Here is a 26265-nt window from a genome sequence, read left to right on the forward strand (position 1 = left end):
AGGCATTATTCTTTGTGCCCCATAAAAATAACTGGGAAAAACATACTTACAGATCTGGAAAACGAATATAAAATCACCATCATCATCACTGAAACTACCCCCATAACCGAGCCCCCCCATCATCACAAACCCCGCAACCACTCCATCACAACACTAGTGATCAAACATCCAGTGTGTGCCCTACATAGGAGGTATTCGTACTTTCATCTACTGGTCAAACATCCTGAGGAAACAGCAGGTCGGAAGCCAGAGCTGTTACCAAAACATAGTGATTCTTCTAATGAAAAAAAAAATATTCAAAATAAATCTCAAAAATATACCAATACAATGAAAACTAAGGCTAGGTGTTTGGACTTACATTTCAGTGTGACAAGCCAAAGATTCCTTAATTACGAATAACAGCATGTGTGATACTTCACTCACCAATCACTCTTTCCAGCAAGCCAGGAAAAACCTGCAGATAGCTGAGCAGATCAGTATTGGCAGTCATTTCACATAAGACATCGAGAAGCCGAATTGTGGCCAATGCCTCCTAAAAAAAGAAAACATGACTTTTAACTCAAGCTAAATGATTTGCAACTGTTATAAATAATGGTAAGAGAATGACATATTATGATAAATATTAAAGAGTTGATGCTGGTAAAGACAGCATCTGAAGAGAGAAAACAAATGACCAAGAATGAAACAGAAGTATTAAATATGTACGTGAACAATTATTTTCACCAACAGCAGCATCTGCCATCAAGAACGCCAGATTACGTGTCATTATATGTCTTCTTGGAGCAAAGAGTCAGAAAAGTTCTTATTCAAGCAAAAATACCTTCCAACAGTGGAATAAATGTTCAAAATTACTAGCTACGTACATAACATTTATGCAAATACTTTCTTTTTAAAGCATTCCCAGCAAGCAAGTTCTACTTTAAAGATACAACTATCCCATGAAATACATTAATTTCTTGTCCACAGGAATCCTGTAAAATGCTGTGGTTGAAAGACTCTGGCTTCAAGAATGTGCATTATTATTTCTGAGTAAATATAAACCTATATGCAGTATGTACCAAGGTTGGAAAAGATAACATTATTTGAATGTGTTAGTTCACATAACTATTCAATAATTGGTTATCAAATGGACCACATGAGCAAGAAACTACCAACTACCAACTATATGGTATTAGGTAATCTGAATAAAATGGTAAAATCCAATTTTGTATGGATTTTGACCCTAATTTTTAAAGTGCACATTATTTGGCAAAATGTGGTTGATGCTATAAATTCAGGTCATAAAAGATAACATTCTTCAAGAGAAAAATAAACTACTTCCTTTTGTTAATTCTAAATGTGTATATATAGTTCTCTCATTAGAAGATTTAAAGGTAATATTCTAATCCATCATTCTGAAATCTCGAAAGAAACCACAAGAAATAGGCCTCCAGTATCTTGTAGGTCCTCTTTAGTGTATGAAAATCCCTTTGTGATCTTCCTTTTCCTTACCTCCCCCAAGTCTGCAGGTATATCACCAGCCACCCCTCATAAGCCCAGGGCAGCAGCTCTTCCTGCCCACGGGTCCTGTCCCTGAGCTTTAATAAAACCACCATTTTGCACCATAAATAAATAAATAATAAAAGAAAAAAGAAACAAGAAACAACATAAATGTTTTTTTTAAAAGAACTGATTATTTATTTATTGGGGTGGGGGCAGAGGGAGAGGGAGAGAATCCCAAGCCGACTCTGCACTGAGCATGGAACCCAGCATAGGGCTCGATCTCACGACCCCGAGGTCATGACCTGAACCAAAAATCAAGAGTCAGATGCTCAACCAACTGTGCCACCCAGGCGCCTCACAACACACATTTTTAATGCCTTGTACCTTTAAATTTACTCTAGCTTTCACTTGCTCCTTAACAAATTAGGGGAAATATCTGAGCCACATTCAAAAAACTAGAGCAAACCCATGGACATTGTGCAGCATCAGCACTCTCTCGTTAATAGGCAGTTGCCCAGAATGCCATTCCCCCTTCAAGAAGTGGCTGATTGGTTGTAGATCTGGAGCAGAATATGTGTCAGATGATCCTGGACACCTTGTCATACCAGATAGCAAAGACGCTATCAGAGATTATCAAGATCATGTCAGAAGGAATCAGAAACAACCTGAAGAGGATTCCACTGGCCAGCAATGGCACATTAGAACATTAGGAAGAATTATAGCTAAAATGGACTTAAAATAAATCAAGTGGTTTTAGGGGTGCATGGGTGGCTCAGTTGGTTAAGCGTCCTACCCTTGGTTTCAGTTCAGGTCATGACCTCAGGGTCCTGGGATCCAGCCCTGCATCAAGCTCTACACTCAGCAGGGAGTCTACATCCTCTCTTGCTCTTTCTCTAAAATAAATAAATAAATCTTTAAAAAAAGAACAGAACAGAAACCAGGTGATTTTAAAACCATGACATCACAATGGTGATGAAATCAAAACATTCACTCATCCTCTCTGGATGATGCCACAAAACCAACTCATTATTTTGAAAATTTGTAATCAAAATGTACCTTGTATAACCTAACAATTGATCAGGAGAAGTTTCTAAATGATAAAAGTAAAAATATCACCACTTTGCAACCCCCAAAGAATGAAGGGATCTAAGTAACAATCATTTACAACTGCTAACATCACAAAAGAGACAACCAGAGATTATATGCCTCTTGATGAAAGCATGGATCACCAACAAAAAAACATTACTGGAAAAAAAGTCAAAAACCTAACCCAAATCTGAATAGGTCTCTTGAATTAATTATGTCACAGGAATGCAAAAGGAAAAGAGGAATGTGTTAAACACCACCATGGAGATAAAATCAAAATCCAAATTCTAGAAAACTCAACAGGTAAAACAACCCAGTTTCTTCAATAAAGAACTAGCAAAAGAAAAAGAAAAGAAGACGGACAAGAAAAGGGAACAAATACATTACAGGGTATGTGAGATACAACAACCAATGGCAACGTATATAGCCTTTATTTGTATCCTGATTCAAAGAAACTTGAACAAAATTATTAGATAATAGGAAAAATCTGAGTATTATGCACTTGATGTTATAATTTTATTGGTAATTTTTTAGGCGTGCTGACTGTAGTTGACTTGTGTATGACTCCTCACCTTTTAAAGATATGTATAAAATAATACCCTGATGAGAGACGTTGAAATTTTGCTTCCATCCAGGGCAGCTGCCGCAAGATGGGGTTGGGATCATGGACAAACTGAGAGCTAGTGATATGGTGATGGGGTTTCAGTACACTTTTTTTTCTTAGTCTGTTTGAAATATTCCATGATAAGAAAGTAAGAATAAAATTGGAAGCTTGGAAGAGATCATCTATACCTTTTCTTTCAGGTCCTAAATTCTATAGGACCCAAAGAAATATAATCTATCTAACACATTCCCAATTTTAAACATTAGGATCATTTTCTTAATGTTTCTAATGAGCATCTGACAATTAATAATAAAAAAATAGCCAGAAAAATGATTCTCATTTTAATAACCCAAAGAAATATACCCAAAGAAATATAATCTATCTAACACATTCCCAATTTTAAACATTAGGATCATTTTCTTAATGTTTCTAATGAGCATCTGACAATTAATAATAAAAAAATAGCCAGAAAAATGATTCTCTTAAAAAATAAGAGGAATACTTGAGACGTTCTTCTAATATTTGTAAGTCTTACACAACTATAGTCATTAAATCAGGCACTGGGGAAAACAGACACAGGCACATCAAAGGAATGAGCCTCTGCAGTGGGCAGAAGAGGGGAAATAAAAAAAGATTAATCTCATGTCTAGATCATCTGTCTGGGTTAACTTTATCCTTTTGTGTCTTTGAACTATGTCACAATATTGTAAGTTGTAGAAAACTGATAATAGTGCAAGTGACTCTTGTTCACAGAAATGTAGATTACTTGTGCCTGGTTGGAATGCAATTAATTACTGCCTTGTGCACAGACCAGTGTTTGCATCTGTGGGTATGATCACTCCAGCATTCCTTCATTGCGTATAAACACACAGCTGTCTGAATTCTGTTTTTTTTTTAATATTTTATTTATTTATTCATGAGAGACAGAGAGAGAGAGAGGCAGAGACACAGACAGAGGAAGAAGCAGGCTCCATGCAGGGAGCCCGATGTGGTACTCCATCCTGGGTCTCCAGGGTCACACCCTGGCCTGAAGGCGGTGCTAAACCGCTGAGCCAATTCAGAGCTGCCCTCTGAATTCTTTGATAGCTGTTAGTATCTCACTGGTTCACTCAGTAAAGTCTCAGAAACACAGAAAAGGAAATATATAGGAATGCAGTATATGACAAAAGCAGCACTGCAATTAGTGGAAAGGATGAGATCATTCACTAAATGGTATGGACACAACAATTAATAGCTAAAATGTAGTAAGTGCTAACTATGTAACAATCAGCATAGTAAATGCTTACATCAAAATACCATTCATCTGACAAGCAGAGAAACAGGAGCAGAGAGGGTAAGTAACTTTTTCCAAGCTTACATGCCAGCAATACATGAAAATTAGGGTTCATGCCCAAGTTGTCCTTTACCAAAAATTATAGAATCCTGGATCATTGAAAGACATAAATAATTCATCTGAATTTATACTTCACTCCTTGCTAAAAAATAAATTCAGTTAAAATGTAGACCAAGTACCAAAAGAACCACAATATACAAGAGCATATTTCCACAATCTAAGTGGAGATGGATGTACTAAATATGTAAAAAAAACAAAAACAAGAACCAAACCTTCAGAAAGCTAAGGATAAAACTGATAAGCCTGACTAGCTTAAGAACAAAAATAGGCTAAGCATACGATAAATAAATTCAAACAAAAAATTACTTATGCGGGGAAAACAGTTTTTGCATATAAGACAAAAACGTTAATTATCTGAAAATGCTCATTAATAAATGTGTTTTAAAAGGTCACCTAATAATGAAGAGCAAATTAACATGCTGGACACTGAAAACAGCTAAAGAGAAATGGTAATTAAATCAGATTAGTGAGAAGCTGTAAACCCACATACTCTCATGCTTTCAGTGTGGCATTTAGAAGTATTTCTAAACTTTTTAAACAGACTGACACAGCAATTCAACTTCCAGGTATGTATGATTCCAGATTTACCTGTCCAAAACAGCAAAGATATCCACGCTACAGCATTATCTATAAAAGCTTTAGGAAAATCCTGGAAACAACTCAAGTGTACATCGACGGAGAACAAACGAGAAAACTCTTGTCTCCTCTGTCTAGTGGAATTCTACTCAACTGTGAGCAATGCACATATGTGTTAAAATGGAAAGATGAATGAAACACTTCAGTCTAGGTGAGAAAAGGAGTTGAAGAATTAAAAAAGGTAATATTGGAAAGAGAAGGAAGGAAGGAAGGAAGGAAAAGAAAGAAAGAAAAGAAAAGAAAAGAAAGAAAAGAAAAGAAAAGAAAAGAAAAGAAAAGAAAAGAAAAGAAAAAGAAAAAGAAAGAGAGAGAAAGAGAAAGGAAGGAAGAGAGGGAGGGAGAGAGGGAGAGAGGGAGGGAACAAAAAACAGGTGGGTGTATACATACAAAAAACTCAGAGAAGAAAAAAAAAGTATATGCTGATATGTCTGTAGAAAACAAGACGGGTAGGTGGGAATGAGGACTTTTTTTTAGAGCGTTTTGTTTCATGGACTTCAGTGTAATTTTTTTTTAATTTAATAAGCAAGTATTATTTGTACAACACAAATATTTAATCCCTTATCAATCTGTGGAATGAAAGATTACCCTTTCTTATTCCACAGATGTTTATTAAATACCTACTATATGAACAGATATTGCAATGTAATGTGGAGAATGCAAGGAATAAAAACAGAATGAAAAATTCACCACCTGAAAATAACTCTCTTAATAAATGAATACAAGAAAATAGAAAACTAAGAAAAATGTATCTAATATCTAACTTCCAGAAGAAAGCCAGGCTCACTAAAAGCAACAAGGCCAAGGCTCAAAACGGAGCTGAATGGCACCCAAAGTCCTACAGGATGACAGCATGCTAGCACCAACAAAAATGGTCTCAGAAACAGGAAACAAGTACACAAAAAAATACCAAAGTCGGAAACGTGTATGTGAGCATGAGAATCTAAGACTTTCCATCAAGGAAGACATGAAATAAACCTCAGGATTTAAAAGCCAAACAGTTACATAAACAGATGACCCAAAAATGACTATTTTCACCCCGATTTCTTGGTCACAGCCCTATGAAGACCTTACTGAATATCTTGTCCTAAGAACATCACAACTGGGTATATGCAGAGGTTCGCTGGTCTGCTGGCCATGGGGAGGAGGAGGAGTCAGGAGCCCAGAGCCCTGATCCACAGCCTTTGCTGATTTCCATAGTAGAAAAACTCCCACCACGGCGGCTTTCAAGCTACCAAGAGTTGAACAGTCAGCTCACAGATTTCTGAATGTTTAACAGCTGACTCTCCCAAGTCAGTACAGCCAGCTCCAGTACACCACTGGGTCTGTGGTATGTATTTAAATACTGAGGTTAGAGGTCTTCTTCAAAACTACCGTGGCTTTTTAAAAAACATCTAACTTAAAGAAGAACACATGTACATCAAAATCGTCTATACTGTAAATGCAAGTGCCCTGAAAAAGTTTAAAACTGTGGTTTAACAAGTACCAAGTTTTACTTCCTTTTCTGTCTCCTAGAGAATTAATTTTTAAAACTTTTTTTGAAGCACAGCTCACTGCTCCTCCTGCTGGAAACAGAGGTAAATCCATCTCCAGCAAGGAAAGGCACCAGGAAGTCAAGACTTGCCCTCTCCTACCACAGAAATGAGAACTAAAAAACTAACTTTGTCAATGAGACCTAACATGGTATGTAGGACATGGCATGGAAAATCCATAGCAAAGTAACCTTGAAAAAAGGTATATTTACAAAAAGGGAAATCGATTTTCATGGGAGGAGAGTCATAATTACAGCCTGCATTTACAAAGGGAGTTAACAGCTTTGTGGCATCACACATAGGACCCAGGACACATTCATGGATTATGGAAGACCAGCCCTGCCCAGCTCTTCCCACGCCTCTGCCCAGGGGGTCGCTCTCCATCCATCACTCCCATCAGCAAAGAAATGCAGTAGAGATTCTGTACATGGTTCTCTGACCCAGAACGCACCCTCATATCCTCCACAATCAATTCTACCCCTTCACCTCCAGCCCCAGGGGACATCTGATCTGCTTTGTTACCATCAGCAAATTTTACCTTCTGCAGAATTTCAGAGATGGAATAGTGAGATACGTTTTCTACTCTCGCTGCTTTCCTGCGGTATGTTCGGGATGCATCTCTGCTATTGTATCACAAACCCATCCCTTTCTACCGCTGAGTAGTACTCCAGAGGAAGAACCCTTCTTAACACTAAGACACGGGTAAGGAAGATGCGATGGGTAAAAATAAACAGAATTTCTCAGGTGCTAAGGGTGTATCAATGCTTCTACCCTCTTAGTAACGACCTGAACGACCCAGGGTGGCCTCGAGGAAAATAAAACAATACTTAAAAAAGCTAGCCAGGATGGCGTATAACCGGGAATCTCCTATAACGTAAGAAACAAATGTTCCGAGAAGGCAATTTAGAAATGCATACCAAAACAACTGGCTATACCCCAGGGCACCTGGGTGCCCTGACTGGCTAACTGACTGGCTTAGTCAGTTAAGGTCTGACTCTAGATTTCGGCTCAGGTCATGACCTCATGGTCCTGAGATCTAGCCCCATGTTGGGCTCCATGTTCAGGGAGGACTCTGCTTGAGTTTCTCTCTCCCTGTTTGCCCCTTCCCCTCTCAGGCATGTGCACGCTCTCTATCTAAAATAAATTAAAAACAAAAACAAAAACAAAAACAAACCTAGATAGACCCTTAACACCCAGCAATTCCACTCCTGGGTTAACACTAGGGAAAGGTATAAAGACGTTAGCTGCAAAGACATAATCTATAGTTCTAGCTACAGAAAAGAGAAATAACCTGAGTACCCAACTAAACAGTTGCACAAATAAATTATGGCAAATTCTGCACTTCCAATGCTACACAGACTTTTTCTCTTTTAAAGATTGTTTTTATTTATGTATTCATGAGAGACAGAGAGAGAGAGAGAGAGAGAGAGAGAGAGAGAGAGAGAGGCAGAGACATAGGCAGAGGGAGAAGCAGGCTCCATGCAGGGAGCCCGACGCGGGACTCGATCCCAGGTCTCCAGGATCACACCCTGGGCCGATGGCGGCACTAAACCTCTGAGCAACCTGGGCTGCCCTACACAGACTTTTCAAAAGATGTTGACAACATATTACTTATTCATTTGGCAAATACCAAGTGCCTACTGTGTGCACAGTACTATGAACATAACAGTCAAAACTTCTACCCTCATAAAACTTACATTCAGAAGCAAAGAGAAACTTGCCAAAAGCATGGCCTGATTTCATTTTTAATACATATATGTTTGCATGTGTATCCATGTATGCACGCATATATCCGATTTTTTTTTTAAAGATTTTATTTATTTTTTTATTAGAGAGACAGAGAGAGAGGCAAAAACACAGGCAGAGGGAGACGCAGGCTCCCTGCAGGGAGCCCAATGCGGAACTTGATCCTGGGACCTGGCATCACGACCTGAGTTGAAGGCAGATGCTCAACCACTGAGCCACCCAGGTGTCCCTCAATGTTATCTGCCTAGAAAAATATGTTAACTAGAGTTTGTTTTCAAGTCCTTAACTCTGGGGGGTAGAAACAAGGGAACCGTTTTCCCTTATCGGTATTTTCTTATCTGTTCTACAACAAGGATACCGTCCTTGCCGCTGTAACAGAATACCACAGACTGGGTGGCTTAGAAACAACAGACATGGATTTCTCACAGTTGTGGAGGCTGGAAGTCCCATCAGAATGCTGGCATGGTTGGGTTTGATGAAGGCCCTCCTCCAGGCTGCAGATGGCTGACTGCTCCTTGTGTCCTCATGCAGTGGACAGACCCAGGGATCCTTGCAGGGTTTCCTTTGTAAGGGCAGTAATCCCATTCAGGGGGCTCCACCTCCAGGACCTACTTACCTCCCACAGACCCAGCCTCCTAGCGCCATCAGATTTTCAACATATGGATTTGGAGGTGAGGGGCACAAACATTCAGTACACAGCAGTCCATAGGTGACTTATGCAATATTTTTTAAAGCTTTTACAAAAGAATTCTTATAGAGGACCTAGCTGCGTTAGAAAACCTCCCTGCTCTCTCCCACCCAAGAGCTGTCCTCTTACCTCATCATCAGTATGCTGCTCAGAGGTCAATTTTAGCACCATCTTGCACTGATCCACAAAAGTGCCTGCGATCAACTCAGCATGGCTCAAAAACACAGGGATGTCATCCTTGGTCAGGGGCTCATCCCCGACTAACCTCGCTATTATGAGGTCCAACAGTGTAACTCTGGTAAAACGTAAAAGAGTTTTACATGAATATGTAATACTGAAACTGTACAATGCTAAAAGTATTTATAGAGAACATTTTAGAATATTTTTATTTTTAAATTTCTTGTTTTGTTTATAATGTCTAGCTAGGGAAGACATTTTTTGTGAATAAAATTAATCTTCATCAATTATCTTTAAAATCTTGATTTCTTTGATGTGACTTGACTACAGAAACAAGTACCTTTCACATATCCATTACTGGGAGCCCTTGATTCAAAAATTCACAAATGCTGTCACATTAGGTTTTATAACACATCCACTTAAAATAACAATAGTGAAGTTCGGTGAGCTAACATTTATTCATAGTTCACTACTGGGCTAACAAGTGTTTTGCACACATTATCTCTGAAAAGCAGCTACTGTCACTGGCCTGTGCTAAAGCATGGTGAAAATGACTCCGTAAGGCTGATTTGCTCGCCCAGGATCACACGCCCAGCTCGCCCAGCTGCCATGTTGGGATCCAAGCACAGGCTGCCATCTCTCACTCCTGGGCCATGGGCCTCGGCCACTCACTTCACTGTCCTTGTAAAGGCTCACTGTTTCCATTATTTTAGTTTATAAAAACATAAATCTGACGACCAAACCCATGCCATTTTGCATCAACACTTAAATGATCCCCTAAGTATTTCTATTCAACAAACTCTTTCCTTCTCTGAGAAAAAAAAATGAATCATATACAGGACAATCTATCCAGCATGAACCAAGCAAGATGTCTCCCAAAATAACATTGTGACTTGGGATTTTATGTCTCAACTCTCACTTCTAAACCAGAAAGGACACAGATGCTCAGCAAATGGGGAAAATACACTTGGAGTAGGCACAGAGCATTTCTTACGAAACAAAGAATTTGTTCAGTGCTGTAAGCATCAAGAAAGAAAGAAAACTACACCAAACTCCTCCTGTATTTTTGCCAAAAGATGGGAATGATCGTCAGTCTGGCAATATCATACACAGACCTTAATGGTTTTCAAGACTCCTAAAATTCTCAGATTTCTTACAGCAATTATTAATCCAAAATAAAACAAACAATCCCCTCAATTGAGCACAAAAGAACAAACAGTTGTTCTCAGGTGCAGAGGATGTATCAATGCCTCCACCCCCTCATAAAGGAAAAAATTTTGGGATATTTTTATTTTTCCTTATGCACATAGAAATTTTAAAAATGAACGGGGTCTTCTCGGGCCATAAAGCAGCCTTTCCGCTTTCCCCAGGCAAGACAACGTTCCGGGAACGCCAGGGAGGAGGCCACCTATTCAGTGTGATTCAAAAGGAACCCGAATGTCTGCTCTAAAAATACTCCTTTTAAATTGGGATAGTGTGGCAATGATTGCTAGGTAGGAGAAGTCATGAGCTCTGGTTCTAGGGCATTTAGTACCTTATGGACTATTACTCAAAACAGAGCAAAGAGAAAGGAGGAAGAGATTGTGATGGACTTGCATGAAGTCTGAGACAGAAAGGGTAGGCCCAGCGTGATACCCAAGCTTGTCCAGAAGGCCCTGGAGTCCCAGAGAACACTCTGAGGGACACCTGGAAGCTGGAGCTGATAGAAATGGTATGCACAGACCCGGCCTTCTTTACAAGCTCATCAGAGGCCATCCACCCCTCAGACTTCTCTCCGCTCAGGAGACGCACCTCTCCGCTCTACTATGTAATTCTAACCACAGGACAGCTAAGCAGATGAGTAGTGATTTTAAGGAAAAATAAAGAATGAATGTTCAAAACATAAAAATACAAAATCAAGTTTAAGTATTATCTGACAATAAATTACACTTCCTTAAATGATCCTACTTCTATTGTGTTATCTATCAATAAAAACTTTTAGTGGCTCCCGTTAGGGAGTGGGTCCAAAAATCTGGGGCTGTCCCAACCAGAATCCCCATCAAACTCTCCAACTCCATCTCCTTCTAACTACCTTCAAAAACCATCCTTCTCATCAAATACAGGAATCACATGTGGGACACACAATTGAAATAGGAAATTTTTTTCAAAATAATTTTAATGGTACATTACATTTGCCACCTCCAATTCTAAGCCAGAAACCATATGTCTGTTGAAATGTACTGCATAATCCAGGAAAATGGGACATGATGTGGAATATTTTACGTCTTCCAATTGTGGGGGAAACACACTAAATCCTTCCTTGAAAATGTTAACAGAATACAAATGCTACTCACTCACTGATTTATTTACTCAGAAGTGAATGATGGAAAAGCAAAAACCTAGTTATAGAGGTCAAGGGCTAGCTGTCTACAGTCACATCAGTGTGAAAAGTCTTGCATCCTTAAATCCCAGAATCCTTACTCGGGGTGGCCTCAGGCTCACCAGACACACCCCTGAACTCAGACTCAAGCTTCTGTGACTCTCTCTCAACCACCAGTTGTCATTAGCAATCCTTCTGATTCATTTCTGATTAGTCAGTTACACAGTCTGTCCTCAAAATGAGGATTCTTGTTTCATTAAAAAAAAAAAGCTACATATATATATATTGCTGTGTGTATATATATATATATTTCATAAAAATAGCAATACATATTTATGTATATATACACACACACACGAAAGACTTTGAGGAAAAAATTCTATAGCAAAATTTATATTTGAAAGTTATGCTTAAATGAATGTAGGCTACAATTTCAATTATAATTTAGCCACGCCTGCACCATCCTGAAATGGGTTGTTTGTTACAGGAGGACTGGAGCGGCAAAGAAGACAGGGGACGCACATGAGTGGGCAAGTTTTGTAAGCAAGGCATGAATTATTATTCTCTAACTCTAGAGATAAAATGTAATTCAAATTAAGGACTGACGGCTCCAACAAACCAGGAGTTTACATTTGAACTCCTCCACATACACAATTTGTTGAATGGTGTGCCCACAAAGGCCAAAATTATCATTAACCTGGACAAGCTTAACCAAGACACAGGCTCAAAGCCGTGGCTGAATTCATCTCACTAGTCCTTTAATAAATTAGAGATGAATTCTTGTGTTGTGGGGAGGATCACTGACTTTGGCATCAGACAGACAGAGTTCAAATACAACCCCAGCTACCTCTGTAACCCAGGCAGACACCTAACCTACAGCAGGAGCTGTAACCTTTCCTAACCTCTGACCCCAGCGTGGCAGACAGCAGGAGCACCATGGGAAGATGAAATGGAAGTGGCTGGAAGATGATACCTGGGGGAAAAGCCAAGGTAAGCCAAGGTGAGCCAAGCAGAGCAGCAGGAGTAAGAGCAGTGGTGGTAATGGGGGCAGGAGTGGGGTGGTGGGTGGCAGTAACCAGTAGCAGAAGCAGAACCAGCAACTCATTTACCAAGTGAGAATCACACGCTGGGCACGGTGCGCTTCATCATCTTTCAATCAGTTACGGCAGTTTCCCGGGGTGGCTACTGTAGTTATCCTTACTCTACACATGAAGCAGAGTTCCATAGGTACAGGTAACGTACCCAAAGCAGTGAGCGACACAACTACCTCTGCTGTTCATTACTCTGCTATACAGATTATACGCCTGAAAACTATCCAGGTGTTTCCCAAGAGCAGCTAGTTTCATCTACTAATACCGCAATTCACTGGAAAGGAAGACCAGAAAATTGTAGAGATGCAGACTCTCATTTCTGCTGCACCAACCATGTGGACTGATTTTGATTCATTTCCAAAACTTCTCACCACGTAGTATGGAGTCAATGAACAGTGATACTTCCCAGCACTTTCCCTCCAGAGCCACCTATACTGACACCATGATGCTCCAGGAGCTGCCAACAGACACTTAATGAACACACGCCCTGCTTCACTGACTGACCCTCAAGCGTTTTTAAATCTGGCAGCCCCTAATCCAAGTGGACATTCTAAGTCAGCAGTTGGGGCCACAGCCCGGGCATTCCAAATGGAAGCACTGCAGTGTCTCCACAGGGTTCTCTACTGAAGTTCCTCATCTGAACCACAAAACACAGAATATGTTTTCAGTTCTCACAAACAAGGCACACAGCACCATTCCAGATGCATAGGAAAGAAGTTAATTCATTACATGTCCCTGCTGAGAAAAACTCTAATCTTTCTAATCCCATTAATCTGTGAAGAACATACAACTTTGAACACAGAATTACCCATCATTTCCTGAAAAGGAGTCAACAGGGAACCCAAGAGTGCTGCTGGACTGGAGACTGAGTGTTCTTGTTGAGCCCCCCCACCCCGCCCCCACACACACACACCAGCACAGACACCATCAGCAGTGAGCCTGCAGGCCCTCCAGCCACCACACAAAGTTCAAACAAGCTCTGATCAGGGCCTAAAAGCATGAGTGTTCGCTGGCCCTTGAACACCACAGAGGCTGGGGCACTCATCCCCACCACGCAGTCAAAACTCCATGTTAACATTTCTGAGTCCCCGAAAACTTAACTACTAATAGCCTACCTGTTGACCAGAAGTCTAATGTATTTTGTATTTTATATGTCGTATGTATTATATAGTGTGCTCTTACAATAAAGTAAGCTAAAGAGAAGAGAATGTTAAGAAAATCATAAGAACAGGGGTCCCAGATGGCTTAATCAGTTAAACTTCTAACTCTTGGTTTCAGCTCAGGTCATGATCCTGGGAATATGAGATCTAGTCCCATATCAGGCTCTGTGCTCAGCACAAAGTCTGCTTGAGGTTCCCTCTTTCCCTCTGCCCCCACCCCTGCTCCCACGTGCATGCGTTAGTATATGCATGCATGCATAGCCTCTCTCTAAAATAAATAAAATCTTTGAAGAAAAAAAAAAAGAAGAAAATTATAAGGAAGAGGAAATACATTTACAGGACTATACTTATTTTAAAAATCAGCATATAAGTGTACCTGCACAGTTCACACCTGCATTGCTCAAGGGTCAGGTGCACATTCACCAGAGGGCAAGGTGGTGGCCGGGGCGCTCCAGGCAGAGAAAAGGACACATGCAAAACCATGAGATTACAGGGAAAGGAAGAAATATAAGAAGTTCCGTGTCGCCATAATGTGGTGACAGGGAGAAGAGGGAAGGGGTTGGAGATGAAGCTACATTATAAAGGGCCTTACCCACCACACCCCAGGATTTCACCACGTCCTATAATAGGCAATCTACGCCACTAAAACGGCAGGGTGCGATCCGTGCTGGCAATAGAGCAGCTAACAGAAAAGGGAAACACAGACATCTGAATGAGACTTTGGCTACTGCCTGACACACAAAAGCTGAAAGGGGGAAGCAACTCAAGTGTCTCTCAACAGGTGAGCGGATAAACTAAATGTGGCCCATGCACACAATCGAACAGGATTCAGCCTTAAAAAGTAAGGATGTTCCAACACGTGCTACGACGTGGATGAGCCTTGAGGACACTATGTTCAGGGAAGTAAGCCAGTCACAAAAGGACAAAGACTGCACAATCCCACTTCCATGAGGTGCTCAGAGCCACTGAAATCATAGAGGGGGCAGTGGCTGCCGAGGCAGGGGGTGGGGGATCAGGGAGCTGCTTAAGCGAGGACAGTTTCAGTTTTGATGAAGTTCTGTAGGCTGGCCACACAACAGTGTCAGTGTACATCACTAAACTGCACACTTCAACATGATGAAAATGGTGCATTTTGTGTGTTACGGATACATTATCCACGACGCTGAAAGATGGGCACAGCCAAAGTCTAGTCAAGGATGATGTGAGGGTAAAAGCAGAGCTGTGAAGAAGGTGAGCTCAGGGGACTCAAGCTGGTGCCCACAGCAAGGTCGTGGACCTGGGGAGTGACAAGCAGAAAGGGACTTGAGGACTCTAAGCTTCCCCCCTCAGCAGATGCCATTACAGGAGTCAGCATACTAACTGGTAAGAAAATTTATTCATTTCCTGTGTGTTTTCATCTAAACAACTTTTTCTGGCCCCTGTGACGTGCCAAACACTGTCTGGGAAACGTGGCCACCCCAGAAGAAAAAGAGAAGTCCGTGCCCTCATGAGGTCGCCAGCTCCATGGCACACACATCTGCGTGCTGATGTGTGACACAATACAGGGTACAGCAAATGATGCAAGGAAACGAAAGCACTTCTCCTGTGGAAGGAAAAGAAGACCAGCAGTGGCACATGAGCAGCTGCTCCATGAAGGGGGGCAGTGGCTACAACTTTTTAATAAATAAAAATGGAAACCATTTAGTCTGGCAGCCTCATTTGGTTACATAATGGAGTTTAAAAACTGATCCTTCAACAGGAATATGGAAATTATAAAACTGAATATTAAAAATACAATTCAACCATGTATCATTCTCCTTGCATTCAGGTATTCCTTACTGCAAAGTAATTTCCTAATTGACAACACTCTCCTTCGTGTCACTCATTTTAGGTAAAAAAAAAAAAAAAACTACAAATACTTCTTTTTCTGCAACTGAAGTATGCATGGGGTGGGAGGGGCACTGGATTCATAAACATGGCCTTTAAACTGACTTTAAAAGCAGGAACCTTCCTTTTCGTTAAAGATATTAAAGAAGAAAGACCACTTAACGAGACTACAAAGGAGTGTAAAAGCTTAATTGTTGGAAGCCAAATACATAGGAATTTCAAAACCACAGCAATTATAAAAATTGTGACTACAATCAAAAGATTAACATTTTTTAAAGTTTTTGATCATTAGATCTGTGATTTCTAAGTAAGTTTTATTTTTCCTGAGGCAACATTTCCAATAGGGCTAGAACACATGTGCTATTGGAGTCATCCAGAGTACGGTGAATCATCTCCTTCCATCCTCTAATTTTACAGGCCGAGAAACTGAATCCGAACAAGGTAAAAAGCCTGGCTATGGTCACATAAAGAATTACCACCATGAGGAGGCAGGGAGCCATGGTCTCCGTGCTCCAAGGGCACTGCTTTTCCCACTATAGTAGCAGGGAGATCATGGACCAGTCCATTCTTTGTCTGAAATACCTATGGGAAATCTAGAAATGTGAGTGGATTATGTCCCAAATCATTACACCAGTGATGTGAACACAGGAGCACATTTCAAATACGCAAATATAACACACAGTAATCAAAGAACAAGTATAACATTTTGTTCTTAACGTTTCTGAGTTTGCCTTTACTGAATAATGGCGCCAACCTGGATCGTGCAGCCCCACGTAAATCATCGCCTGTTGTGGCTAAGCTGTAATGTTAACCAACCAATTTAAAACCATTACTGACACAGAAACATGTATTTAGAGATTCTGTGCCAACTAAGAAACCACATAGTTTTTCAGTCATGTGTACAGGATACTCTGTATGGAATGCTAAATACTCAAAACCACACTGGTTTTTGGGGTTACCTTTCTTGATTGCTCATTTTGGCATACATGGCTTTCACCAATTCCGGGCTTTTCAGAAAATGGTCTGTAATAATCAAGAACCTAAGAAAAAAGGAGGAGAAAGTGTGGTTACTAGAAACATAGTAAAATGGACATGGCCTTATCTACTTTATGGGCATTTTACACATAAAAGTACTTCTTTTTATCGAACTTTTGATATGTTGTAATCTTAAAATGTTTTAAGAGGTTCACATACCACTTTTCCATTAGCGGCTAAAAGAAAACAGAAACCCTCAAAATAGGTTTCTCCAATTTTACTTTGGAAAAATTTATTGAAATGATTCAAACTTGTCAACTGGAGGGAAGGGCTTACTATAGGTCTATCTAAGTTCCATTTTAACTATAACATGAAATTTAGCTACAAGTTCAGGTATAAACAGAAACCATATTACACAGTTTACTCAGAAGGTTAAGTGCTAAAATTACCTGGAGAAATGGACATGTCCCACGTTTTATTTAAACACATGCCAACAAACTGGTAATGCACACTGGCTTGATTGCCTTGTCTGTAAGAGCTCTCGAGTTACCAAGAAAACATCCTCATTGTCAAGCAATGCACTCATCTCAACTCAGAGATCAACTTATGGAAACCCTGAGGCAAAGATTATAAGGCTACTTCTTCAAAGTACCACTGTGACAACTAAAAAGATTGAATAGTATTATTAATTAATTCTGAATCATATTGGCCAGAGGGCATCTGCAATCTTAAGAACTAAAGAATATACTGTTTATAACCAAGGTTATAGCAGTAAGAGTGACTGTAAAGCATTAAATGTATTTACGGACACAGTTTATTTAACCACTTAACAAAAAATATAATGAAAGTATGTATTTCAGTATGATAACCAAATGAAGCATATTAACTACCACAACACATTGTCACTCACATAAAAACAAAATCTAAATGTGTCCTATTTCTTTCACAGCCCTCAAAATAACTGATTAGCACTTTGATATAAAATATTTCTAGGGGGAATCCCTGGGTGGCTCAGTGATTTAGCACCTGCCTTCGGCCTGGGGTATAATCCTGGGGTCCTGGGATCCGGTCCCGCATCGGGCTCCCTGCATGAGGCCTGCTTCTCCCTCTGCCTGTGTCTCTGCCTCTCTCTGGGTCTCACATGAATAAATAAAAATCTTTTTTAAAAATTTAATAAAATATTTCTAGTGGGGCCCTTGGGTGGCTCAGTCGGTGAAGCGTCTGTCTGCCTTTTGGGTCAGGTCATGATCTTGGGGTCCTGGGATCGAGTCCCACATAGGGTTCCCTGCTCACTAGGGAGTCTGCTTCTCCCTCTGCCTCTACCCCTCCCCGAGGCGCTATAGCTCTCTCTTTCTCAAATAGATAAAATTTTTAAAATAAAAATAAAATATTTCTAGTAATAATGGATATAATCAAAATTCTCCATTTTCATACCAGTTTAGGAAGGTCACCAAACTGCAACAACAGAAATTCATGCATTTTAAGCCAAGTACACAAAAGTGATCCTAAAGCTCATTCATGATTCAGCTTTCTGGAGCTCAAAACATTTTCCAAGACATACATCCATTCAAAAATGCAATGTTCCAGGACACCTTGGTGCCTCAGTCGGTTGAACATCGAACTCTTGATTTCAACACAGGTCATGATCTCAGGGTTGTAGGATCGAGCCCTGTAACAGACTCCACATGGGCATGGAGCCTGCTTAAGATTCTCTCTCTCTCTCCCTCTCCTGCCTGCCCCCAGCGCTCACTCACTTTCTCCCATAACACAAATAAATAATAATAAATAAAAAGGATTTTAAAAAGTACAATATTCCAAAACTGTGCTGGGACCTAGGTCATTATCTATATTCCAAAATGCTAACAGTGGAGAAAGGCCTGCACACAAATAAAGAATTAGACAAAAATGTCTTAGGGGCAATACACATACTTTGTGAATCAGAGAAATAACAAAGCTGATCTAACCAGAGGGCCAGGGCAGGAGGCTCAGGAAGCTGGAGAAGGGTTTTTTGTGAGTCCCTCACTGAAGGAGGAGAGGACAGCATTCAAATTACAGGTGACAGGGGCACCTGGGTGGCTAGGTCGGTGAAGCATCCGCCTTGGGCTCCGGGTACAATCCCAGGGTCTTAGGACTGAGTCCTGCATCAGGCTCCTTGTTTCACGAGGCATCTGCTTCTCTCTCTCCCTCTGCCCCTCCCCCTACTCAACTCTGTGTCTCTCAAAAATAAAATACTAAAAAAAAAAAACCTTCAAATTACAGGTGATAAGGATTTGGAAAACAGGACAGCCATGAACTCAGGGAGCTATACCAGGAAAATATGATGAGGTTTAGAGAGATTCAGGATGGAAAGCTTCCATCTTGCAATGCTACTGGGCCCCAACGGTGGGCTCTCGTGTCCCTGAGCCAAGGCTCCATGATGACCACACCCTCCTCCATGACACCAGCCAGTGTCCTCTCTGATCAATTTTGCTGATGTTAAAGAGCCCATCTTGCCTTGGTTAATTTTTTCTATCGATTTGTTTCCTGTGTCACTGTTTGCAGCCCTGATTCCGTATCATTTCCTTCTTCCTGCTGACTCAGGTGGTTCTGTGCTCTTGTTAGTCTTTACTAAGTAGAACTTTCAGAAAAGTTAATGCTTTCAGACCTTTCTTCTTTTCTGCTAGAAACTTTTAAAGCTATAAATTTCCCTCCAAGCATTGCTTTATCCTACAAATTCTATATCTTCATTATCCTTCAGTTCAAAAGGCTAATTTGCCCTGTGATTTCTTCTTTGACAAACTAATTATTTAAATGAGCTAATTTCTGAAAACTTGGAATGTTTTCTTGGTATCATCTGATTATGGTTTTCTAATGTGCACTGCGGTCAGAGACCACATACTCTATATTTTTTATCCTTTTCATATATTTACTGAGACTTTTTTATAGCACAGACTACGGTCGCTCTTGGTGAACATTACACATGCAGCTGGAAAGTGGATTTTACAAGTGTTGAGATAACACTCTACGACATCACTCCATGAAGATGTTCTGAGATCTCAAAACGGAAATGATACAATACTGGATGAAAGCCTTAGTAGACCAAAGACCTTTATAGCTATTACCAGAAATCTACAGCACATAAGGAAGACTGACAACTTCAGTTACTAAAACATCAAAAATTTATATCTATAAAAAAAGCTACATGAAAAGGCAAAAGACAAAGAAGTAAGAGAAAATATTTGCATTTTATTTTACACAAAGAACCACTGGCCCCAATTTAGAAAACTTTAAGCCTACCTATAAAGAAGGATAAGACTGACATCCAAATGGAAAAATGGGTAAAGAAAATGAAAGATACATATAAGAAAAACAGGCTCTTCAACATATAAAATGATCCTCAACCCCTTAACAAGAAAAATAGAAAATAAAAGTCTATAATGATACCATTTTAAATGGTGGCAGGACTGGCAAATCCAACACTCGGATGGTACTCCGTTAGCAGTGATGGAGGAAACCAGGTCCTTGTAAATCACCAAGAGGAGTATATGATAGTCCAACAGCTATGAAGGACTACTTGGCAGTGTTTGTTAAAATATAAAAAAGCATGTTCCCTTTGACCTAGCGATTGCCCTTACGAGTTATTGGACAGTAATACCTGCTCATGTGCAGTATGACATATGTATGAACAAGGCTGTTCCCTGCCCCATTCCATAGTTACAGAACACTGGGAACCTAAATTTCACCAAGAAGGGATTGTTTAAATAAATCGCAATATATTCATATAGTGGAACATAAAAGAAAGATAAAGTTCTTTATATATTTATATGGAAAAGATCCTGAAAATATTTGGTTAAAAAAGCAAGAGGCTCAGGAATGCCTGGGTGGCTCAGTTAGTTAAGCACCTGACTCTTGTATTTAGGCTCAGGTCATAATCTTGGGGTCCTGGGATTGAGCCCCATATTGGACTCTACACTCAGCATTGAGTCTGCTTGAGATTCATTCTCTCTCTCTCTCTCTCTCCTACCCCTCTCCCTGCTCACACAATCTCAATAAATAATATCTTTTTTTTAAATTTTTAATTTATTTATGATAGTCACAGAGAGAGAGAGAGAGAGAGAGAGAGGCAGAGACAGAGGCAGAGGGAGAATCAGGCTCCATGCACCGGGAGCCCAACGTGGGATTCGATTCCGGGTCTCCAGGATCGCGCCCTGGGCCAAAGGCAGGCGCCAAACCGCTGCGCCACCCAGGGATCCCTAATATCTTTTTACTATATATATAAATAAATAAATTTTTAAAAGCCAGAAGGCTCAACAGAGTGTTGAGAAGAGCAAGAAGGTCACCTGTCTAGGGGCTAGGGCTGGAGGAACTAGGGGGGTGGCTGGAAGGGAAACTACACTTTCTGATACTTGAACTATATGAAAGTACTATCAAGGAATTAAACATGTATTTAAGTATATGCTAGAAAATTCATCTCAAATTTATTTCTGCCTCACAGACACCATGCTAAGGAGTGAAAGCATGGCCATCTCTTAGTGGGACATCATCTTGTGTCCTTGGCAGCTCTACTTCCCAGGAAGAAAGGCAGAGACAGTGGAGAACTCAGGTATGCTCTATCTTACCAGAAGTTATTTCTGTTTCTCTACAGCAGCTTAATAATAAATCTGAGTCTCTTCTCAGATAAAGAAAAACACAAAGAGAAAATGAAGTCACTTCATGTCCCTGTCACTGCAATGCAGTAACACAGTAATTCAAGTCACCTAAAGTCTGATCCCTAAAATGCAGTCCTTACCACTTCCTGCAGAGACTGCGCACACAGATCAGGTCACAGACTACACACGCTGCCAGGACACCACTCCCCCACCGCCGGGTCAATGCCATGCCTGCTCCTGATACAAGCCGCCCTTAACCCAGAGTTTCAGCCTTCCATTCTCTGAAGGGTCCCCCCCACCCCAACCCCACAGCCCCACCACCAGGCAAACTCCCAGCTACAGGATTTCACAGCACCCTATGCCCCATCTTCTGGAACTTCCATGCTGGCTGCACTCCACGATGTCTCCGATTAGATGCAGAGTGGGCATCTTAAATTCAACACGGCTGGAACAGAACTCTTGATCTCCCCACTGCCACTCAACCACCCACCAGCCAACAAGGCCAGAACCCAGCCTGTGCCCCTGCCTTTCCTCTCCCAATCTCACCCCACACACCCCATCCTGCATGAAGCCTCACTGGCTCTCCCAGCAGAGAACAATCATTCTGCCTGTGTCTCTCCACCTCCACTGCTGCCCCAGCATCCAAGCTGCCCATGCCTCTTACCTGGACTACAGCTGCCTCCATTTGGCCCTCTCCCTCCCTTACGGGTCGGTCTCCACCTAGTGGCCAGAGGGATCTTTTAAAATGAAAACCAGAGGGCGCCTGGGGGGCTCAGTCAGTTAGGCCTCTTGGTTTTGGCTCAGGTCATGATCTCGGGGTCATGGAATGGAGTCCCATGTCAGGCTCTGCACTCGGCAGGGAGTCTGCTTGAGTTTCTCTCTCCCTCTCCCTCCGCCACTCCCACACTCATGCACACACAGGCATGCATTCTCTCTCTCTCTCTCTCAAAAAAAGAATAAATCTAAATAGATAAATGCAAGCAAACCATGTCTGTACACACACTGCTCAGAACTCTCCAATTACCTCCATGGTACCCCATGGCACAGAGAAGAAGACCAACCACCTCTTCCTGGTTTACAAAGCCCAATGTAACTGGCCTCTAGTACCACCCCCACCACCCCCCACCCCCCGACCAGACTGATGTCCCATCCATTATGCTGAAACCACCCTGGTCCCCCTGTCCTGCAACAGAGGCCTCTGCTGGGGGTTCTTTGCACTCTGGGTGTTCGCTGCTCCATGTTCTTCCCAACCTGTCTCTGCCTTTACCTACAGGATGGCGAGTGTCTTCTCAGCTCAAAGGCCACAACCTCAGCAAAGGCCTCCTTGATCTTCCAATTCCAAAGTAGCACCCAGCCCCTCTAGGCCCCCTTACCCCACTGGAGTACTCCATCAAGACCAAATGATCTTCTTGGTTTTCTTCACAGGGTCTATCCCCACTCCAATCATATTTAAATTACTACTAATAAAATAGCAAATACTATATCCCATTTACTGTGAGCCAAGCATTGCTCTAAGGAATAACTCAGTATACAAAACACAGTGTGTATTTTTCTTCAAAGCATTCATCTGGCATGTTACATGTTTATTTGCAAGGGCTGTTCATTATCTGTCTCTCCCTAAAACATAATGTCTTAATTTTGAATCTCCAGTGCTTTGAACAGTATTTGGCACACTTCAAATGTGCCACTCAATCAATGACCAGTGACTTAATTAAATAGATAATGTTTAAAGTGAGCATTGGTAAGTTTTTTGAGCCTCCGACAAGCCTGCAAAGAGTAGGAGGGGTGTTAAACTCCCAAGTTCTCCAAGATAAAAGCATATCAGATCCTCAGGAAAAGGGCAATTATTCCTTGCATGGAGCCCAAAGTCCCTCATCTTGTGCCACGGGGGCCCCCTTGCCACAGCATCCTTATGGCAGACTTGAAATAAGTCAGAGCAAAGCTGCTTCAGTACTGCTCCCATAAGCCAGGCCCCGCCCAAACCAGCGAGACACACATGGGAACTCAGTTCGGCAGGTCAACCTAAGAAAAACTTTGATGGGTTCCTACAGAGGCACAGATAGACTGTTCATTTCTCAGATTTTCTTTGAGTTCTTGTGTTACTCAGGTAAGTACTGGGTGGCAATGACATCAAGCACATATTCACTGGGCTACCAGTCAAATATAAAACTATATGCTTTAAAAGTCACCAAAGCTGAATACTGGCTCACTGGCTTTAACCAAAAACTATTAAAACAGAAAGCCATCAGAGTCAAGGGCAAGAATGACATCTTCCCATGATGCTAAATACAAGAGGGTGGAAGAAGTACCACCATTCATGGCTCAGAGCGACAGCAAGATAGACAGTGTTGTTAGCCAACACTCCTCATGCCAAACCAACAACTCCAGTGAGTTTCCAATACGCCTTTAAACACATGAACGTGAAGGTCAAAAGCCTGAAAACATCTAATCTAAAACCACTCCCTTCATTGGAGAAAAAAGAACAGATGGCAAGAGGCCCACAAATGTTGAGTGTCCTGGGAAGGCCGGTCAGCTATCCAAAAGTCAAGATGAATCCTCCATCTCTGACTTCAATGGTTTCCCTGAAAAATGTTCCCCTTTATAGACTGTTTCCTGAAAATGCTGCCCTTTGCTCAAGTAGTCCTTCTGGAAAAAAAATTTCAGGAGAACTCAGGGTCTGGTTCTTCTTGTGACTTCAGTTCAAAATGGTCAAGGATAAAATTCCTCCATTTTTTTTTCTTGTTAAAGATTTTATCTTTAGGTAACCTCCACACCCAACGTGGGGCTCAAACCTACAACCCCGAGATCAAGTTGCACACTCCACCAACTGAGCCAGCCAGGTGCCCTCTCCATTCTTTTCTTCACTCAATAAGAGGAAATTCCACTAGTGAGTGAAGACAGGGGCACTTTTACTGTAACTGTTTGGAAGACAAGAGTAACTGTCACATTCAATTTAAGCAAAAGGCAGAAGAAAGCATTCTGTATGAACATCCATACAAACAACTGGAATTTTTTGCTACATCACCTTATGGCGTAACAATTAGTGTAGAATATGGCAAATACACACACAAAGCAATGAGGATGAGATGCCAGCGGAGGGAGAGATTTTTTTTGCAACTGGAAAGCGGTAAGTGCATGACTGTCAATTATGGGTAAGTTTGTGTTAGTTGCTGAAATTGCCTTTTTAAAAATAATATATTCTCTATCCCAGCATACTGCATAAAGTTACAAGTAAAATTCTCAACTTTCACTCAGAATTTACTGCATTTACTTTCTCACCAAACATCTGCTCAAGGGAAACCAAAGACGAAGATGAGAGACCCAATCACATTCAATGTTTTCTAAGTTACAGACTTTAAATTTGTGATTAAATTCTTTTGCAGAATAACTATGTCTGTAAATTCAGAAATTCTGTGGCAGTACTGTGTGAGGGAGGTGGGGTCCCACTAATCTGAAACCCAAAATGCCATAAGGACATCTAGAGACCTTAAGATTCAAATAACACTCCAAACTTTATGGAAAATAGAACAAATGGTCTTGGGGGAGTGTCACAAATATATTCTAGCAAAGGCAGAAAGTGGAGTAGAAGGGGCAACAGAGAAACAGATTTATTTTACAAAAAGAAAAAACTAGAAATGTGATACTTTTGCTAAGTCCTGAATTTCTCTCACACGCACACTCACGCACACACACACATGTTGAATTCTGTCCCTCTGTGTACACAAGGGTCACAGGCTTGCTTCAGCTACTACTTTCTGTTTCTGGTGCCAAAACTGACTCATGCAGGCCGTCAGAGGCAAAACTCCTGAGTCTAATCTTAAAATTCATCATTTAAATGTGATTACAGAAAAGCTAACATTCACAAATCAAGCTGTTGATGCCAAAGCACTGACCACATTTTTACATCATTTTCCATACTGGCTAAAACCCAAAATGCATGAAGGTCTTTCTTTCCATCTCCTCCTTTCTCTCGAACTTCCTCATTTATCACTGGTATTAAAGCATGTGAACAGTTACAGACAGATTAATTATCATCTGCAGTGCAGGGTTTCTATGCCATGTAGAAAGTGCCAAAAGCGATCTCTAAGTTTCAAGGAACATATGTTAAAAAAAAATAAAAGATCAGTATGCCATTGGTAAACAGAGGTATTCCTAAAGTCAAGGTTTCAGGGAAAACTTTTTCATGAGAGCTATTTATTATTTCCATTTCCATATAAGCATACAATATCAATGCTACACTTACGAATGAAATAGATTTCGGTAACTGTGAAAACCTAAAAAATGTTTTTTATACCTCACTAATGAAATGAAGAATCTGATTTAGACATGCTCCAGATAATGAATGCTCTCCTATTTGTTCCAATTTCTGGGAAATATAACCCGCAGCTGCTTCCTACGGCAATCTAGACAAAGCTCACAGAGCAACTAAAAAGTAACTATCTCCTATCTGACAGGTAAATAACAGCTTCTGGAGCTTGAATGTGGGTAACGTAAGGCAGAAAATTCTACTAGAAAACAAATGAGTTATAATCTCTGAAAAAGACATTACAGCCAGCCAGGATCTCCAAGGCACCTTCTCTGGGCTGTGGGATTTAGATGAATTCAAACGCCAAACCCAACCCTTGGATTCATCTCAGGTTATCTAAGAGCATGAAAACATCTTTCACACCTACAAACAAAAGGAGCAAACATTTTTAGAAGGACATTATCCCAATAATTCAAATGCGCCCACACTTTTCCTGTGTTTCTGGTGTACCTAAACAAAAAGACCCGGTTATTGAAATCTTACATTTGTCCTTTTCCAAGAAAAGACACCAAACCCATGAATTCTAACACCATGCAGTT

General features: G+C 40.8%; 1 protein-coding gene across 2 annotated transcripts in view; it reads right to left on the reverse strand.

Annotated features, from left to right (window-relative positions):
* Positions 1–26265, reverse strand: part of ATXN10 (ataxin 10) — a 165963-nt gene that overhangs the window by 91619 nt on the left and 48079 nt on the right. For both annotated transcript variants that reach the window (XM_072741971.1, XM_072741972.1), the window contains exons 6-8: positions 16777–16857; positions 9294–9459; positions 424–532 (exon numbers count right to left, since the gene is read on the reverse strand). In XM_072741971.1, coding sequence (XP_072598072.1) covers positions 424–532; positions 9294–9459; positions 16777–16857 — 356 coding nt within the window. The remainder of the gene's footprint in view (positions 1–423; positions 533–9293; positions 9460–16776; positions 16858–26265) is intronic.

This window comes from Vulpes vulpes, chromosome 16 (genome assembly GCF_048418805.1).
Source record: "Vulpes vulpes isolate BD-2025 chromosome 16, VulVul3, whole genome shotgun sequence".
Classification (NCBI taxonomy): Eukaryota; Metazoa; Chordata; class Mammalia; order Carnivora; family Canidae; genus Vulpes; species Vulpes vulpes.